Genomic DNA, 19,840 nt, shown 5'->3' with positions numbered 1-19,840 from the left:
TTTTTATTACGATGTTATTGACCAGTTCATAAAGAAGAACCGTAGGGTAGAATTTATATTCAAGTAGCTAAATTGAAAAGATAGAATATCATTCGTAAAATAAATGTATTTGTATGATTAAATGTACATCAATTTCTAAATATATAATTTTAAATGGTCAGTAATTCATTATTCCACTAATCAGATTTCAATCACACCTCTCACTCCCTGAATGATAACGAGCAAGCATGAATTTCAAGACCAGCATTCGCCCCTGGAAATAATATATTGATCCATTGGTTGTAGGAGTGGCGTGGTATTGATGAAATTAAACTCTTCATCCAAATCTTCTTCCAACTGTGGTGGATGTGCTGGAGCATTGTCCATTATAAGAAGAACTTTCTCAGCAGAACCTTTTCTTGTAGATACCGTTTCATTGTGGGAGCAAAGACCTCCATCATCCACTCAGAGAATTGCCTGGTTACCCAGGCTCTGCTGTTACCTCTCCACATAACGCTGAGTTTGTGCCTGTTAACTTTCTGCTTTTTGAAAACTCTAGGCTTTTCAGAAAGTGGTAAACCAACAGAGGTTTTATCTTCAGGTTGCCACTGGCATTGGCACAAAAAAGCAAAGTTAGTCTGTCTTTCATTGGCTTGTATCCTGGCAATGCCATTTCCTCCTTAGTGATGAACTTTCTCTTAGGCATTTTCTTCCAGAAAAGCCCAGTTTCATCGCAGTTGAAAACTTGTTCTGATCTGTAACCTTCTGACTCCATCAGTTTCTGAAATTCCTTCATGAACCTTTCAGTGGCTTATTTGTCAACACTAGCACCTCCTCCATATCTAACAACACTATGGATACCGGTTTTATTCTTGAATTTCTCAAACTATCCTTTGCTAGCTTTAAACTCTTCACCGATGTCTTTGCTACTGCTAATGGATGACAAGTTCTGCGAAAGATCTTTGTAAATAGTTTGAGCTTGTAAACAGATCATGTTTAGATACACTATCTCCTTTCAGTTGCATGTCATTAATCCAAACGAGTAGTAAAGTTTCCATTTCTTCCATAACTTTATTTCTTTGAGATGACACGATAGATACTCCTTTGCCCACATCCAGTTCCTTATAAAAATCTGCTTTCTTCACAATTGTAGCTATGGAGGATTTGGACACGTCATACTGCTTGCATAGATCACCTTGTCTGACTCCTTTCTCATATTTTTCCACAATCTCTTTCTTAATTTCTATTGTGATTTTCTTCTTCTCTTCTTTCTTAGTTTTCTTTGGCCCTATGTTGAAAATAATATGCTGATCAGTGAAATTACGCTTATCTGGTAGATTATTCAGAAAATAAACGTGAAGCTACAATAAAATGCGTCACTTATAAAAACAAATACATACAGTACACATCATAAATACAAACATAAAAAATCTTCACGAAGTGTATTGTTTACACAAATACCGAAATAGATACACAAAAAAGCAAATACGTTCAGCGTTTGTCGTATTTCAGATAAATATGACGTAGTAACGACAATCATTACACTAGAGACAGTTCAGCGCACGCGCAGTTAAACGTGCATAAAAAGTATATGTAAAACAGGCTTTAGTTCATTTGAAAAGAAGAGCATCACGGTTTGTATCTTGAGTCTAGGTTCGTATGTAGAGGTCAAAATGGGAAATGAAAAAAGTTCGTATCTCGAAAAGTTTGTATGTTGAGCGGTTCATAAGTTGAGGTACCACTGTAACTGGAACAGCTGTTTCATGGAAATGGAAGTATTTGAATGAGTCCTACTACAAGAAATCCCTATGCGGACAAAGATCGAGGAAAGTGTTTTGTTCATTTCCAGTCACTGGAACTTAAATATAAATGACAGCGAACTATTTGATGACGTTTCATCTATTAAAAGTTATGTCACCAGTTAAAAGATCGAAGAATGGCGACAAAATGACGAGTCCTGCCGATGTAGATGGGTTGAATTTTTAAATATTTTGCAGATACACTTTTAAAAACATTTTAAAAATCATTGAATTTTGCTTATGTCTCCCTGGATCTAATGTCCCCACTGAATGAGTATTTTCATTAGTGAACAATATGTGGACCTGTGAGAAAAAATTGAAACATTGAAAGCATTCGTTTATACCAAATGCAACTTTGACATGATATGTATACTGCATATATGAATATACTAAGGCAGAAGCAATAGGAGAGGTCATATTTACCTATACAAGTTGCCAACAGGTGTACCACCTTATTATTGAATTACTCTGTATACATGTCTGCAAGGAGATGTGCTTTGCATTATGGGAGATACTGAGACAAGGAGTGATGAGAGCTTGGTCCACCTTTGCTCGGAGTTGCCTGGTATTGCATCACCTTACCTCAGTCCTGAAGATATTTTCAGGTGCAAACTTTGTTTGCTTACACTTGGATAAAGGATTAAACTAAATTTATTATAGTCTTAACCAAGTGCAAAATAAACTTCCAATAGTTGAATGTTGTTATGACAGTTTCAGATGTTATTGAATTCGGTTGAAGAGAATTAGCATTTCAACTCAACACTTGTCGGTTGCCTTTGTCTTTGGGTAGCGTGATTTTTTGTTAATACTGCACCAATCGTATCCACGTCTTCATAGCTGCTCTCTCATGTAAAATAAAATTTGACTTGTACATATTGTAATAATTTAAAAAAAAATAAAGTTGAATAATTTATAAGCATATAAAAGGATATTACCTGTAAATTGTTGACGTGCCAGAAAAATTCTGGGACGTGCCACCTCTGGCATGCATGCGATAGGTTCGCCATCTATGCCCTAGTTGCTTACCAAATCTCAAAACCATATACTTTGCAACATTGAACTGATAGTTCCACTTACTTGCCCATTCATGCAATCTATTCAAATCCTCTTGTAAGGCCATAACATCTGCTTGACTCTGCATTGCTCCTCCCAGTTTTACATCATCTGCAAACAGCTACATATCACTAGTTAAACCCATCTGACAACCAGTCGCTGATCCAACTCAGAAGTCTATTATCCAATCCCATCTGTTTCAGTTTATTTAAGAGCTTATCATGTGGCAGTCTATCAAAAGTCTTTGCAGAATCTAAATACACCACTGTATATACATCTCTCCTGTCCAAAGTATTTGTCACCTTGGACAGGGGAGATGCATATAAGTAAGTTAGTGAAACATAATAACCACAGAGAATACTGCTGTTATCAATCCATTTCTGTATCCTACTTCTCACCAATCTCACAAGTACCTTCACCACAACTCCAGATATACAGACCAGCCTATAATTTGAAGCTACAGTCTTATCACCATCTTTATGCAGTGGAACAGTTTTACCCTCCTTCCACTCCCTTGGAACCTGTGCTGTTGCAAGACTTTTATTAAACAGTCATGCCAATTCAGTGAAACATTCCCTTAAAATGCATAGTGATATGTCATCAAATTCTATCACCTTATTGACATCAAGTTTATTTATTTCCTCAAATACCTCCTGCTCACTCACAATTAAGCCATCCTCCTATGTCCTCTACACTTAAGTTCCTCATGATTCCTCCCTGATCAGGATGAAACACCTTTATAAATTGGTCACTGAATACCTCATCAATGCCTTCTGCTGCAGTTACCAGTCTACCACTTTTATCCATTAACTTCATCTTACCATGATAATTCTTCCTTCTACTTGCCACTATCTAAAAAACTCTGTAGGGTTTTTTCTTTGCCTGATTTGCCAATTTCTGCTTATACTTTACTTTTGTTTTCCTTACTAACTGAGTCACTCTCCTGGCTTGTTCTTTATACTGTTCATGTGAATGATTATTACCATTATTCATCTTATACTTCCTCCAAAGTACTTTCTGTTTCCAGATTTCATGCTTAAGCTCCACATTCATCCATTTTACACCTACTTTATTTAGCCTTTTGGCCTTCAGAATATATTCACACATTGATGTTGTTATGTATTTCTATGTCAGTTCCCAAGCAGCATTTATTTCTTTACCACCCGACTCCTCATTTCATCTTATAGCTCCAAGCTATCTCCTAAGTGCTTGTCATAATCACCAGCCTTATAATTTCGCATATATCCTTTCCTCACAAAAGTCTGCATATGACTAGCCACAACACAGGCGATCACTTCATGATCACTTTCACCAACTGGAGGAAAATGTAAAACCCCACTCACAATTACATCCTCTGATGAAATGATCAGATCTAGAACTCTTGATCCTCATGTGCCCTCCTTTACATGCTGCCTGATATAGTTATCTCTCAAGAACTCGAGAAATTAATTTTCTTTATTCCCAAATGCTATCTCTTCATTCCAGTCTGTACCGCCATAATTAAAAACCCATAATAATTACCTTTCCTTTGTTCACTAATCCAAGTTGTTTATACATTTCTTCATCACCACTCTCCACATTCCCAGGCCTATAGCAACATCAAAATAAATATGTCTTCCTCTCAACCTTCACGTTACACCACACTGCCTCATAACCATCGCCACTGTTTCTCCCCTTTCATGTCTACCTTATGTGGACTCAGTTCCACTGCTATCATCAGCAGCACTCCTCCTCCCTTACCCTTTTTATCCTTGTAGAAAATATTGTATCCTTCCATTTCTATTCCCGTTACGATATCATCTTCATTCAACCATGTTCCACTTATTCCAATGATTTTGGGGGGAATAAACTCAATCACTGAAACCATTTCATCCCCCTTATTTCTGATACTTCTGGCATTTTTAACAATTCATTCAATCCAGTGCTATCCAAGCCATGTGTTGGTTGTGATTTCCCCAACACACCTTCTCAATCACCTTTATCACCACTTACCACATATATCTTCTCAGTCTCAACTTCCCCATCCACATCGCAATATACTCCATCTTCATACACACATGCGCTGCTACTTTCAACATCCACTCTCCCTATGCCATGTCTCCCTGTCCACCCGAGCTCCCCCCCCCATTTACCCTATTCCTTTTACATTCCCGTTCTTCATCTCTCACACTACTACTGTTTCCACTGCCAAGCACTTCTGTCTCTTCAATACCACTCTACTGATTTTTCCCCTCATCTCTTCCTTCTGATCTCTTGCCCGCATCACACACTGTACTTCCTTCCAGCAACACTTTTTCTGGTACACTCACCACAAACCCATTTAAATGTAATCCATCACGCCCGTATAATTTCATTCTTCCCTCAAACGCATGCTATACATCCCAAAACTGTACTTCCTTTTCCTCACACAGCTCCACTAGCATACCATTCATGATTTTGGCTCTCTGTTGCAACTCATCATCGTCATACCTCAGCAACACACTGAAACTTTTCCTACCACACTGTTATCTTTCACTCTTCTGAATAGTCTCCTGATATTTGTCCTCACATCCTTCATCCCTACAATCAAGACTAACTCTCTTGCTCATTTCTTCCTCATGTCCAATACCTTAAATATCCTATTCATTCATCCACCTGGACAGCAGACCTTATGGACTCTCTCAGTAACTAGTCCTCTAATTATGGAGTTTCCATATACTGCTATCCTGTAATCACTTGTCACCTTTTTTGCTCTTTTTTTTCTTTTCTGGCTGGCCGAGTGGTTAGCTTATCCGCTCTCCAGCCAAAAGGCTGCGGGTTCAAATCCCGCCATGGGCGTGGATGTGTGTGATTGTCTGTGGAAATATTAGTGGTGGTGATGGTCGGCGGTAGATGGTATTGGTGTAGTTGTAGTCAGTTGGTGGATTGAGTGGCGGAGACAGAGTTGAAGAACAGGTACCCTCCCTCGATGAGTCTTTGGACTCTCTGGAGGTGTCTAATATTCCTCATTTCATTTCAATAATTTCAATAACTGTTTCATTAAATCTTGCATTCTGACAATTTCACTCTCTATCACTCCTGCAATCTTGCTATCTCTTATTCTGCTGCACCTTACTTCCATTTCCTCAGTCATACTTTCTTTTGCTCCTTTATCACTAACTTTCACTTCTACATCTTTGCATTCTTTCACTCGCTCAGTTTCTGTAGCTTTTGTTTCATTTCCATTTCTTTCATGTACACCATCTTCTATCTTTTCAGTCAGTTTTGCATTCTTTGCTTAATGGTCCAACAATATATTGCACTCCTGACAAATCAATTGTCTCTCGTTCATTCTCTCTCTCTCTCTCCACAATAATATGATACTAAGAGAAAGCTTTTCAGGATATTACAATTATATGGTATAAATGGAATATTATACAAAACAGTATGATTAAGTCTAATCTTTAAAGGTACCTGTGTCATAACTATAAATAACAAAATTACACAATAACCACAGTAATGAACTTTAATGAAAGTACAGATATTTCATACTGAAAATAACATACTGTTATTTTCAGTATGAAATATCTGTACTTTCATTAAAGTTTATTACTGTGGTGTGAGCCTTCGTAACTCAGTTGGTATAGACAAAGCCCTTGTCAGAAAGACCTGGGTTTGATTCCTGTCCATGACGTGGGGAACCTTTATCTGGTCTCTTTTGACTAAAGGTGAGTTAGCTGTCTCATACGGAGGTAGAGGGTTTTTTCACCTGGAAACTTGGGTTTTTCATCCCACAGAACAGGCAAACCGGCCCATGAACACACATGGATCTACAATCATAAGCTAAATACATACATACTTGGAAAAGCAGGTGACTAGTGGTATGCCACAAGGCTCTATGCTTGGACAATTTACTGTTTAATTTGTATTTAAATAATATAGGAAATGATTTGAAGGGAAATATTCAGTTTGTTCATTTTGTTCTAGGCTACATTTCTAATGAAATATAATGTAATGAGAAATATTTAGTTTAATTTAAGAATAAATGTAAAATAAATAGCAATAAAATCAGTTCTCTTAAAAATTACTTGAAATTTATTTTATATTTAATATATGAATAGTAAATTAATATTAAATAATAAATATATAAGTAAATAGAATAAATAAAGTATAATAAATTATAAAAGGAGTTTATTTTGTACTGAAAAGTTTATTTTTTAAAATTTGTTTTATGCTTTCAATTAAAAGCTCAAAAGTAAATGAAATTTCTGTTCACATTTGATTAATAAATTGAAATTTGAAATATGATTTTTACAGATTAATTTTCAGAAATTAATTTCATTTCTTCAACTAACAAAACCTAGAATGTTATGAAAACTTATATCGAAAAATCCTTAAGATTTCTGGTACATCTATAAATTAAAGATGCCAAGAAGTTAATTCTTGGTTTAATCTTTTATCCAAATAAAGTAAATCTTTAAAAGATAATCTTTTATCCAAATAAAGTAAGCAAACAAAGTTTGCATGAAGTCACTTCATGACAGTTCCGGGCTACTTGTATATTGAAGTTAATGACTTCACATCAATTGCTTTAGTATCCCATAATGCAATGCACACACACACACACACACACACACACACACACACACACACACACACACACACACACACACACACACACACACACACACACACATTATTGAAATTAGGATTTACTCGGGATGTATACATTTATAAAATTAATTTAACTGACTAGAACCCGAGAAAGTATAACAAAAACCTTTAATAAATCACGACTAGTTTCATCAGTGCTCTGACTTCTTCAGGTGAGAAAGAAAAAACATAAGACATAAAAATAACAAGGTAAAAAACATGGACTTTCCAGCTTAATAAAAAGAAGTAGAATAGTAACAGTCATATTTGAATAGGATATATATATATATTTATTTATATATATATATATATATATATATATATATATATAAATAAAAAAATTTTTTTTATGTTTATTCTAATACAGATGAAAGCTGTGGGGATATGGCTAACAAAAAACACAGAATTTGGTAAGAATATTTTGCCTCCATATTTTACTTTTTATATATGACTTTGATGTGACCACATCTGGATTAATGTGCATACATTTGTTCACTTTGATGGAGGAGATTAGGAAATATTGCAACAGAAATGACTCACTGAAGCAATTATGAGGACTCTGAAATATTAACCTGTAAGGAGGAGGATTAGATGAGAGAATGCGATTTGCAGAGCTTAGCACATAAAAAGAAAAAAATGTAATATATTTAATACATATATGTTAGTGAGATACATTTATCATATCATATCATATCATATCATATAAGGAGATTATTCAGAGAATAAAGAAGTGGGAGAGGGCAGGGATCATGAACAAGAGTTAATGTAGAGTTGTCTAGATTAACATAGACTAGATATAGGGTGGTGTATTATGTCTATCTTTCCATGATTCCATTGGCTGATTTATCAGTTTTGTTGGAGGAAGAGAAAGGAGAGATTGCATTTTCAGGTATATAAAGCCTGCCTACAAAATCTTCTCTACATTCTTGATAGGATTCAATCTCAAATCCTCACAAGTGAGGGGCACAGAACATGCATACTACCCAGAAAACATATATAGATTACACACGAGAATACATTAACCTCATACCCTGAGTTTTTTTGCCATAATTTAAACAGTAAGCCACTTCATAAAGGAAGAGACAGAACTCGTGTTTTAAATTATAGGCCAATCTTTGTGTTAGGTGTTGTGGTTAAAGTGTTGGAGAGGTTAGTGGGAACCAAGATCCAGAATTGGGCTGACAATAGTGACATTCTTTTTGATGGACATCATGGATTTGCTAAAGAAAGGCCATGTTTTAGTAATCTGCTTACTGATTATAATAAAGTGAGAAGTGCATTGGACAAGGGAGATAGATACATGGTAGTATACTTGGATTTTGCAGGAGATTTTGATAGATTGCAACATGATAAGTTGGCAGTTAAACAGAATGGATGGAGCAATATCCTGGAAGAGGAAAGTCACTAGTGGTGTGCCTCGGGGATCTGCTTTTGGACCATTATTGATTAACCTGTATGTTAATGATGTTGAAGAAGGTTTGAATTGGGATATTTGGTTGTTTGCAGATGTTGCAAGGTTAGAAAGAACCATGAGGAATAGAGCAGATGTTGTGGCTTTACAAGAGAGCTGGAATAGATTGACTGAATGAATGTGGTTTTGATTGCTGGCTTAGTGTTGCAAGTTGTAAGGTTTTAGAATTTGGTAAACAAAGATAGGATGTTGAGTACACAGTTGGTGAGGACATATTGGAGGAGGTGGAGGAAATAAGAGATCTTAGGGTGATTTTGGATAAGGATTATTTAAGGGACACATAAAATTTAGAGGACACATTGCTAGAATTGTGAGGACAGTTTTTTGCACAATTAATTCTGTCAGTGATGAAGAGGACACTGACTTGTTGAAGTGAGGAGATCATGGTTCCATTGTATTGGGCCTTATTAGGCAACATATGGACTACTATGAACAGATTTGGTCACCTGGTTTTCAAGGGGGGGGGATGAAGAGATATTGAAAAGGGCTCAGAGGTGATAAAGTAGTTTCTGGTATCTGGAATGTTGTGTGTTAGAAAGGTTGAGAAGATGCAATGTGCAGGGTCTAGTGGATCGGAGGAGGAGAGGGGAGGGATACGATGAAGATGTATAAATTGATAAATTGTTCTTATCAGATTAATGTTGAAGAGGCTTTTCACAGAATGGGGGGAGAGAACAGGAGATCATCTCTCGAGGCTGTATGGGAAGGGTGTGAGCAGAGGAGTGAGAAGCAAATTTTTTGCATGATTGGAGTGCATTGCCTGAAAGTGTGGTGTCTGCAGAGAATGTGAATGTATTTAAGGCATGGTGTGATGATCTGTGTGTATAACAGAGGGAGACCTCTCACTATAAGTCTTTGACTTCATGGAGGTGTGAAGATAATAATTCATTTTGATAAAATTATGGAAACTACTATTGTGTTAAGAATAATAACTTTAATTTCCCTAACTTTTCAACCATTATATTAATGTCATCATCTGAAGTATACACTGACAACAAGTTACATTACAATTCAAACAATTTGCAAAATTGACACTGATTTGATCAACCATTATTCTACTGGCCTGACCTCTAGTAGTCATTCTATATTCTATTTTTTACATGGGCAGAGAACAAATTCATATTATCTTTTAATATAGCAGTAGTGGTGGCCTGATCAATAATTTAACATAAGTGTTTGTTATATGCTTAAGGATCTTCCTCAGCCATAGCCAAGTTAGCCGGTCTTGGGCGTGGACAGCAGGGTTTTTCATCCTGCAAGCAGGATGAAAAACCCTGTGTGTTCACGGGGGCAAACCGGCCCCATGAACACACAGGGATACAGTCATGAATATCACCCTTAGGGGATGCAGCAGAGGAGTGACGAACCCGCTGCATTAATATGCTAGTACCCCCCCCCCCTCATTAGGAGGGGACTCAACTCGTCCTAGACGGAGGAGAAGGAGGAGGGTTTGTTATATTAAAGCTAAGATCCTGGAGTACTATGGTCCTAAGCATAATTTATAATAACCTCTTAGAACAAAAGATTATGTGGGTAAAATGGTGCCATCCATATTCTTGGGATTTTTAGACCATCATTGTTGAGATTAGGGTGGTTGATTAGAATTTCACAGGCTTACTTAATATGCCCACCATTATTACTATATTAAAATATACTATGAATTTGTTCTCTGGCCATGCAAAAAATAGGATATAGCTTTGATGTAGTTTTTTATTTATTTATTTATTTTTGTTCATTAGAAGTCAGCCAGTAGAATAACAGTTGATCTTAGTGTCACTTAGCCATGCTGTTTGAATTGTAATGTAGCTTATCTGTGTATACTTCAGATGATTATCTTGAAGGCTGAAATGTCAGGAAATTAAGTAATTATTCTTTACATGGTAGTAGTCTTCATAATTTTATCAAAATGAATGTTGATTGCCATGTAACATTAAAAGAAAGGATGAATATAATAATGATAATAATAATAACTAATCTTTTTGAGCTACAGAAGTGAGAACACAAGGTATTCCTGGAAGTTAGCCAGCGCTTGACAGATATGCTCACACATAGTAGATTTTGTCAACAAGTGAGTAGCTTCAGACTGGACAAAATCAAATACCTTTTTATTTAATAAAAACTTCTAAATTAAATGTTTTTAACTTTAACATGTGCCTGACAGGTGCTGTACAAATCGGATTGTTGTATTCACCTATAGGGCGGGACGCAGTTGTCTTGCAATTGTAGTTGGACATCTGTCAAGAACAGAGAAAATAATTACATGTACTTTCTAGAGAAACCTAGAAGAAATTCTACTGAAAAAAATCGAAATTAATAATGCCATATATATTGATGAATGTATGAAAATCTGCCTGTTCTTTCTGGTTTGGCTCACTTTACCATGTTATGGTCAAGTGAGCTACTACTGGATGCAAGACACTTGGGAAGCTTGGCCCAGCATGAATGAACATGTTAAGAAAACAGAAGAATATACATCATATAAAGGGCCATTTAGTAACAAAAATTAATTGCATTTTCCATACAATTATTGTTGTGGATGAGCTTATACATTAGTTAGACACACTTCTAATTTTTTTTAGGAAATGACAATGTAAACACAATGCTCACACAATATATCGGCAACACACCTTCACACATAAAAAACTCAGTCCACTTTAAAGCCAGTATAGAAAACCTCTCATTCCAACACACTGACATAATGGTCAGCTTTGATGTCTCTTCCTTATTCACCAACATCCCACTCAAAGATACCTTAGACCTCATCCAAGCCAAATTTCCTCCTGATATCTCAGCCATATTTCAGTTCACCATCAACTTAGGCTATTTTGTTTGGCAAGGAAAATTCTACAAACAGATAGAGGGGGACAGCCATTGATTTTCCACTCTCTCCACCCTGGCCAACTTCTTTATGGTGACCTTTGAAGAAAAAGCCTTCAACCCTGCCCCACATAAACCCACTCTTTGGCTATGCTATGTGGATGATGTGTTTGCCATTTTGCTGCATGGTCTGGATACGCTCCACAATTTCTCAACACACTTAAACAATCAACACTCCAGGATCTAGTTTACCTTGGAAAAAGAAAACAACAACAGTCTCCTCCCTTTCCTAGACACTCTGATTACATGCTAGCCTGGTGGATCTCTGGCTTTCTCTGTTTACAGAAAACGTACACATACAAGTAGATACATTCATCAGCAGTCACACCACCCTCAACAATATGGGATTATAAAAACCCTATATAACATGGCAAAATCTAACTACTGAACTTAACCATATCCTAACACCTTCTTAGCCAATGGCTAAGAAGGTGTTAAGGACAACCCCCAAAAAATCCAAGAAATATTAAAACCAGTTAACCACAACCCCCCCTCCCCCCATTCATAGCAGAGATCACTCTAAATCTATCTCCATTTCATATATCCAAGGTACATCCAAAAAATTAACAAAAATCCTAAAAAAATATGACCTTACAACTAGTTACAAACCACATATGAAATTAGCATCGCTTATCTGTTCCACCAAAGACCAGCCACTTCCCCTAGACCTGCCTGGAGTATACCAGACAGGTCTAGAGGAAGTTGTAGTTGCAAACTGTCCTACTATCCTGTCTGCAGCCAAACAGACAGGATAGCCAATACCAGGATATCTGAACACAAGGACTACATCTGGTTCCACCAACACAGCCACTCAGGACTTGCTGACCATTCATTGGATACCCACCACAAAATACGTTGGAAGAAGGCCACTTTATTATACTGCAGCAAGTACAAGTACAAAAAAATTATTCCTTGAATCAGCCTCAGCTCTGAAACACTTTCCAAACTTCATCAAATTTGGGTGCATGAGACTGTCCCAAATTTGGGGAGCATACATTCTAAGATTGTCAGCCCAACCACCCAGACAACCCAATTTATACTGCTAGAGGGACACCTTTTAGGACTCTAGGACTGACTTCAGTTGCCTTTCTTCATCCTCATTTGCTTGGTGTGAGTGCCTTCATGCACATATCATTGTTTTGTGATCCCTGAAGATCAATGTTACAGCAATGTAACATTGATGAAATATAGGGGTTATTAATTAAAGTTTTTATAATTAATAATTGAGTTTATGTTGTCATTGCTTAAAAAAAAATTAGAATTATTGTTGCGTTTCTTATTGTTTTTATTTATTTTTTCCTTCTGTGAATTATTTTCATACAAAAGAAATCCAGGGGTGTAGTCAGGGCAGGGCATGCCAGGGTGACGCCCTGGTACTTTTTTAAAACTATCAGATTTTTTAAATTCATTATAATAAATTATAAGAATTATAATAATGAGACTTATAATGCATTTTCAGCTTTCGGGTCAAAATATAGCAGTGCTTTCCGCTCTTGTCATTTTCGTTTCAGAAAAAAAGCAATCTCTCTACCATATGGCTGCCGTAATAATAATAATAATAATGCCGCACTTCGTGCTCTGGATTTTTGTTTCCCCTGGCACTATTTCTTTTAGGACTACACCCCTGAAGAAATCTCCAACCATGATATGGCACCACTAATCATTTTATGGAACTCCTGTTCACTCATTGGGATATTAAAAAAATGCAGTGGGTGGGGGGAATCTTGGGAAGTGCATTTTTTTGTGTGGTGAGTAGGATTTAAGACATAGGCCCTCCCACTGTGACTGAGTGGTTAAAGCTAGTTTTATTTTTTAATCTGTTAATTCCACTCATGAAAGGCTAGAATCTTGTACCACATTTTTAATGGACATGGACTTATTGGTTAGCTAATCTGGTAACCTTGCTCTAGAGACCAAACATGAACCTTTTTTAAGTCACTTCAGGCCTCGAGAAAGCAGAGTATTCTCACAGAAATGAAAATCTTTCATTACGTAATGAATTTCACTAAATCTACTGTTCAACTCATTATACAACTTCTAAGAATAATGGCTTGTTTCCCTGTGTTCTCCCCCCCCCCCACTTTGCCAAACTTAGAGCCTATTGATTGGACTAGATTGGAAAATAAATAAATTCTTTAAATCCAGTTTGGATCCATGCTTCTCATAATTAATCATAATAATACTTCCACGTGTTACAAAACTCATCAAAAGAGGTTCACTCTTGTGATGAATTTTTGCTACTTCATGTAAATCACAAACATTCCCTTCACTTCCAGTTGTTTTGATCTCACATGTATTCAACTTCTAAGAATAATAGCTCTGTGTTTCCCTTCCTCCTCCTGCTCTGTGAACAAGCTCTGCAATATCAGTTGTAAACTCTTGTAACCAATTTATGATTAATCATATCACCTTCTCTTCTGTTTACCAAGCAGTGCAAGTCATATTCTTTTAGTCTTTTCTGATGGCAAATATACTATATTATTGATATTATTATTTTAATATTTATTCTATACTTTTCTAGTGTTGTCTCATGTTTCAAATCCAAGTCACCAATCTTTCTATAGTAGTTATTATTATTATACAGGCACCTCCATGTAGTCTGAAAACTCATTGATTTTGATTGTGACCCAATTTGATTTGATTGGGACCTCTCCTTGAACCCATTAACAGAAAAAAGCACTCACAACTGACTCTGACAACCCATTCCACTCATTCACAACTCTCCAAGCAAAAAATCTATCCTCACGCCTCTACTAACCGCACCATTATTCAACTTCCAGGGATGACCCCCCCCCCTTGTTCTGGTCCCTCTAGCCAAGTGCTGAAACATTCCACTGCATCTATCCTATAAAGCCCTTTAAGCAACTTAAATGTTTCTATCATATTCCCTCTTTTTCTCCTATCTGCCAACTTCTGCAATCCACACATCTTCAATCTATCCTGATAGGGAACATTCCATAGGCCACTCACCTCTGAATCCTCTCCACCGCTTCATAATCCCCGAGAAACCTAGGGTACCAGACTTGAACACAGTAATTCAGATGTGGGCGTATCAAGGCCTTGTAAAGAGGAATAACAACTTCCTTATCTCTACTTGTTAATGTGTTCTTCAAATCTTATGGGCTACCTTAGTAAAATATGTCCTCTAAACTTTAACTCGCTGTCTACCACTACCCCTAAATATCTAGCTTCATCTATTTCCTGAAGTACAGTGCCATCAATGTAATACATGGCTTGTAATCTATTTATCCCAAAATGCATAACTTTACATTTCTCAACATTAAACTGACACCCATTAATTTTTGTCTATACTGACTGTCTATTTAAATTGTCCTGCAAACTCTCCTTTATCCATATTTCCTATATCATTTATGTACAAATTAAGCAACAGTGGTCCCAGCACTAAATGTTACGGTACACCACTAGTCACCTGTTTTCATCTTAATTCTGCCCTTCCATATACCACCTTTTGATATCTGTCCAGCAGCCACCCTCTTATCCACTTAACCAGTGTCATATCCATCCCCATTTGTTCTACTTTACATTCAAATGTAGTTCACACGTTTGTTGGCAATTATGTATACTTTGCAACCAAAACATTTCAGTTCTCTCTATCTTGTTATGTTTTTTCTCAGTCTCACAAAATTTTACAAATCTTTTCTTATTCCAAGAAGATATCAAAACAGGTAGTAGGATTTTCTTTCTTTATTTATTCGAAGTTTATGATAAATAATACTCTTTTTGCTTTCAGTGATAAACACTTAAGTATACTTTAACTAAATAAGGAAAAACTGTGAAATGATTTATGCAGATATAATTAATACTGAATGTGAAATATTTAACCTATTCATCTTTGGTGTTTCAAATAGAGGATCCAAAGCAAAACAAGTGTTTGATGCCAAGATGGCAGGAAAATATCCAGAGGAAGACCAAGGTCTAGGTAGATTGATAAGTCAGAAGTGCCTTAAAAGAATGAATGTTAGATACAACAGAAAGAAGGTTAAATACAACAGTATTTCAGCACTGACAAGTAATAGACTAATTTGGAGGAAAATTGTTGAAATGAGATTAATAATAATGTAAACTTAATCATGCAGTGCTGTCATAGTAGCCTGAACACACTCCTTGAGGGTACATATCAGAAATAGATGATGATGAATTATTTAACCTTTAGCCTATCCTCAGTATTAAATATATGAATGGGTCTAAACGTTTTGTGGAGGTAATTCGATAAAAAAAAAAAAGAAAGAATAAACAACAGTGAAAGTGGTTATTATTATTATTACCATGGGCAACTCCAAAGAGTCCTTAGACTCATCGAGGGAGGCCCTGAGAACATCATGTCCATCACAACTATTTGACATTTACACAGTATCTATCATACTTTGCTTTGAACTCATTCACAGTCACAGTACCCACAACAGACTCTGGCAGCTTATTCCACTCATTTACCACTCTAAAAGTAAAAAACCCAGCTCTAACTCCCTTACTAACCACACTCTTGCCCAGCTTCCATGGATGGCCCCTATTCTCCCACCACCAGTCCTGTTCTCAAAAATATCCTCTGAATTAGTCTTGTAGAAATCCTTCATTAATTTGAATGTCTCAATCATATCCCCCCTTTTCCACCTATCAACCAATTTCTGCAACCCACAAATCTTCAACCTGTTCTCATACAGTTCATTCCATAGACTTGTTATCATCTAGTTCACTCGCCTCTGGATCCTCTCCATCTCCTCCCCATCTAGAAGAAATCCAGGTGACCAAATCTGGACATAGTAGTCGAGATGGGGTCTTATCAAGGCTCGGCTCGATACAGAGGAACAATAACTTGCTTGTCTCTGCTCATCAGTGTATCCTTCAGCAACCAAGTGATTTGATGAGCTGATTTAGCCACTTTTGCAATGTGCCCCTTAAACTTCAACTCCCTATCCACCATCACTCCCAAATCCCTGGCCTCATCAATCTCCTGGAGTACAGTTCTACCAAGGTATACTGCTGCTAATCTTTTCACCCCAAAATGCATAACCTTACATTTTGCCACATTAAATTGACATCCATTCTCCTTAGCCCAGGCCTTCAATCTATCCAAATCATCCTGCAAAATGTTGACATCATCTGCATTCACTAGTGTCTCCTACCCAACTTTGCATCATCAGCAAACAAATGAACTCTCAGATCTTTTCCTTATCGTTAATGAACAAATTAAATAGTAGTGGTCCAAGAATAGAATCTTGCGGCACGCAACTAGTCACAGGCCATCTTTTGGACTCTACTCGTGAATAAACTACTCTCTGATATCTCTCCATCAACCACCCACCTATCCATCTCACCAACCCTATATCCATCCCCATATGTTGCAGTTTATGGATTAGAATTCCATGCGGTATCCTGTCAAAGGCCTTAGCCAGGTCCAGCAGTATCACTGTAAACCCATTACCCGCTATCCAGTTCAGCCGTCACTGTGTTATAAAACTTGAGCAAGTTACTGAGGCAAGGTCTACCCTTCACAAAACCATGCTGTCCCCCATACAGTATCTCATTTTCATCAATCCATTCCTGTATTTTTCTCTTGACTACTTTTTCCAAGACCTTGACAACGACTCCTGATATGCTGATCGGTTCGGTAATTTGCAACAGCAGTCTTGGATTCTCCTTTATTCAGTGGAACTAGTAAAATGGTATTTTGTTGAAAGTCAATTGCAGTATGCTTGGTTATTTTCTTATACAATCTTCCTTTCCTGGACATTTCTTTGAGAGCTAGGGTTTAGATAAGGGATGAGAATTTAAAGTGAAACGAGAAATGAATGTTTCCATATAAGTATGAATTCTTTCAGTGAACTTTCTACATCTATCTCTCATCCTGAGATTTTTATTAATAGAATAGTTCTCCTAACTGTAGAGTACCAGATTTTGCCATTGTTTACAACAAACTATCAGACTAATACTGTTTTGGATCAGAAGACTGAAAACTAATAGAAGTCGCAAAGATATCCTACTTGGCAGTTTTATAATTGTGAGAGTGGCTGTGTGAGTGTTACCCCTTGGTAGAAGAAATCAGTATTAAATTGTGATCTGAACTGCCCAAATCATAAAGAAGATCCACAGTATGCACTTAGTAGGGTTGCCAGTTAAGAAGAAATCTAGAACAGTGGTTCTCAACCTTTTGAAAGCAAAGGATCCCTATTTTAATTTGAAAATATGGTAGACCCCTTATGGAAGAATCCCCTGTTGAGGGGATTGAAGTTGACTAATTTTATCTTAAATTATGCAGTTGTACAAATGATGCAGTTTGCAATATCTACACTTTTGTCCAATTGTAGAGATCCATATTGACCATTATGTACTCTGATAATTAGTTGTTTCATATTTTGTGCCATTTCTTGAATTCTCTGGCTGACTGACTGTGTTATTTGACAATACATTGTGGATTTTTGTTATCAACAGAGTCAGTATAAGTACAACCAAGAGACAAATAATCACTATATTTAGCAACAATTATTAAAATTTTCTTGTTGAATGTGACCGTGTTGTTTCTTTTAGACTTGATTTTAGTCAGATCTATTCTTCCCCCCCCTCTACAGACTGACAGCACCTTGGGATACCTTACAACGTATGTTTGATATGCACCTTTGTACAAAAAAAAAAGTTGGACTGAAAAAAATCAACATAAAAAAAGTCGAGAAAGAAAGAGAAATGGAGACAGCAAATGAATTTGATAGATTGGGGAAAAGAGATTTTTTAGACAAACAAAATCAAAAAAGAACATTCTAAGTTGAAGACTCATGGATGCCAAGACAAACATTTTTTTTTTTTTTTTTTTTTTTAAAGTGTATAATATGGAAAACTGATATGAGATGTGCTTGAAGAAACCAAAATTTAAGTTCCTGTTAGGAAAAGTAGGTATAGTTTTGCAAACTGGAGATGGAAATGAACATCACAGAAAATAAGAAACTAAGACCATATGTATTTGTAAAGTGAATCTTTAAGGTTTTGGGAGGTTTGCTTTTATCCATATGTTGTTTCTGGTTGCTTAACTCTTATGGTTGTTGTGTATGAGTTTGAGTTGTGGTTGATAAAGACATGCAATATACGGTAATAGATTCTTTATTAGCCCTATGTGTGGGAATCTTGCTCAGCTCCTCTGCACATTGTGGTCTCACCACTGCCTCCCATATACGCCTCCATAGCACAATTGGAAGAATGACGGTACGTTGCGGCCTTCGATTGGAAAAGTCCTAAGTTCGATTCTCGTCGCAACAGTGGCAGGAGGAATCTTTATATGGACTTTTTCAATTGAAGGTGAGTTAGCCGATCTCATACAGAGGTAGCAGGGTTTTTTCTCCCGTAAACTTGGGTTTTTCATCCCGCATACAGACAAATCGGCCCTTCAGAACACACGCAATTTACAGACAAAAAAATACTAGCTGTGGTGGTGGTTGTGGGCAGTAGATGGCGTTGATGCAGGTGATTGGTAGTAGAGGTTCTGTGTAGTAGTGGAGACAGAGAGTTGTACAGTAGGTGTCCTCCCGCAATGAGTCTTCGGACTCCTTGGAGGTGTCACGAATCATAATAATAATAATATACTGTTATTCAACTTCCTTCATCTCACAGCTGGCAGAATAGGGGGCAGCAAGACTATTCACTAGCCTTATTGGAATCATCATAAAGTATTATTATTTAGGTTCAGTCCAGTACACTATCCACCATCTCTGCTATTTGGTCCAAGCATGATTTCTGACCACTTCGAACATCCAGTAACCAAAATGATGGTATTTCACCCGGTGATGAAACTCATCTGCCTCCAGTAGTGCTTAGTCCTAAAGTAGTTGCACTGTTCATCTGAGGAGTATAGTTTGCCACACCTCAATCCTTGTATATGTTAATTCATTTGTTAATAGTTAATTCCTGTTGGCTGGGGGATATATCCAGTACTACTAACAGTCACACAAGTATGAAGGAGGATTCGCTGCATATCTACTGGACCTCATCAAAGTACATCATTTTCCCACATTGTGGTGACCACAACATTAGTTCTATCAGTGTTTTA

General features: G+C 36.8%; 1 protein-coding gene across 6 annotated transcripts in view; it reads left to right on the top strand.

Annotated features, from left to right (window-relative positions):
- Positions 1 to 19,840, top strand: part of PIG-A (phosphatidylinositol glycan anchor biosynthesis class A) — a 187,048-nt gene that overhangs the window by 16,341 nt on the left and 150,867 nt on the right. For 5 of the 6 annotated variants that reach the window (XM_090400369.1, XM_090400367.1, XM_090400370.1 and 2 more), the window contains one exon: positions 7,810 to 7,852. The exons of the other annotated variant lie outside the window; for it this stretch is intronic. In XM_090400369.1, coding sequence (XP_090256495.1) covers positions 7,827 to 7,852 — 26 coding nt within the window. In that variant the 5' untranslated portion in view covers positions 7,810 to 7,826. The remainder of the gene's footprint in view (positions 1 to 7,809; positions 7,853 to 19,840) is intronic. 6 annotated transcript variants of the gene reach the window in all.

This window comes from Typopeltis vanoorti, chromosome 11 (genome assembly GCF_054136105.1).
Source record: "Typopeltis vanoorti isolate ZY-2024b chromosome 11, IOZ_Tvanoo_1.0, whole genome shotgun sequence".
Taxonomy (NCBI): Eukaryota; Metazoa; Arthropoda; class Arachnida; order Uropygi; family Thelyphonidae; genus Typopeltis; species Typopeltis vanoorti.
This window is presented reverse-complemented; position numbering and strand designations above follow the sequence as displayed.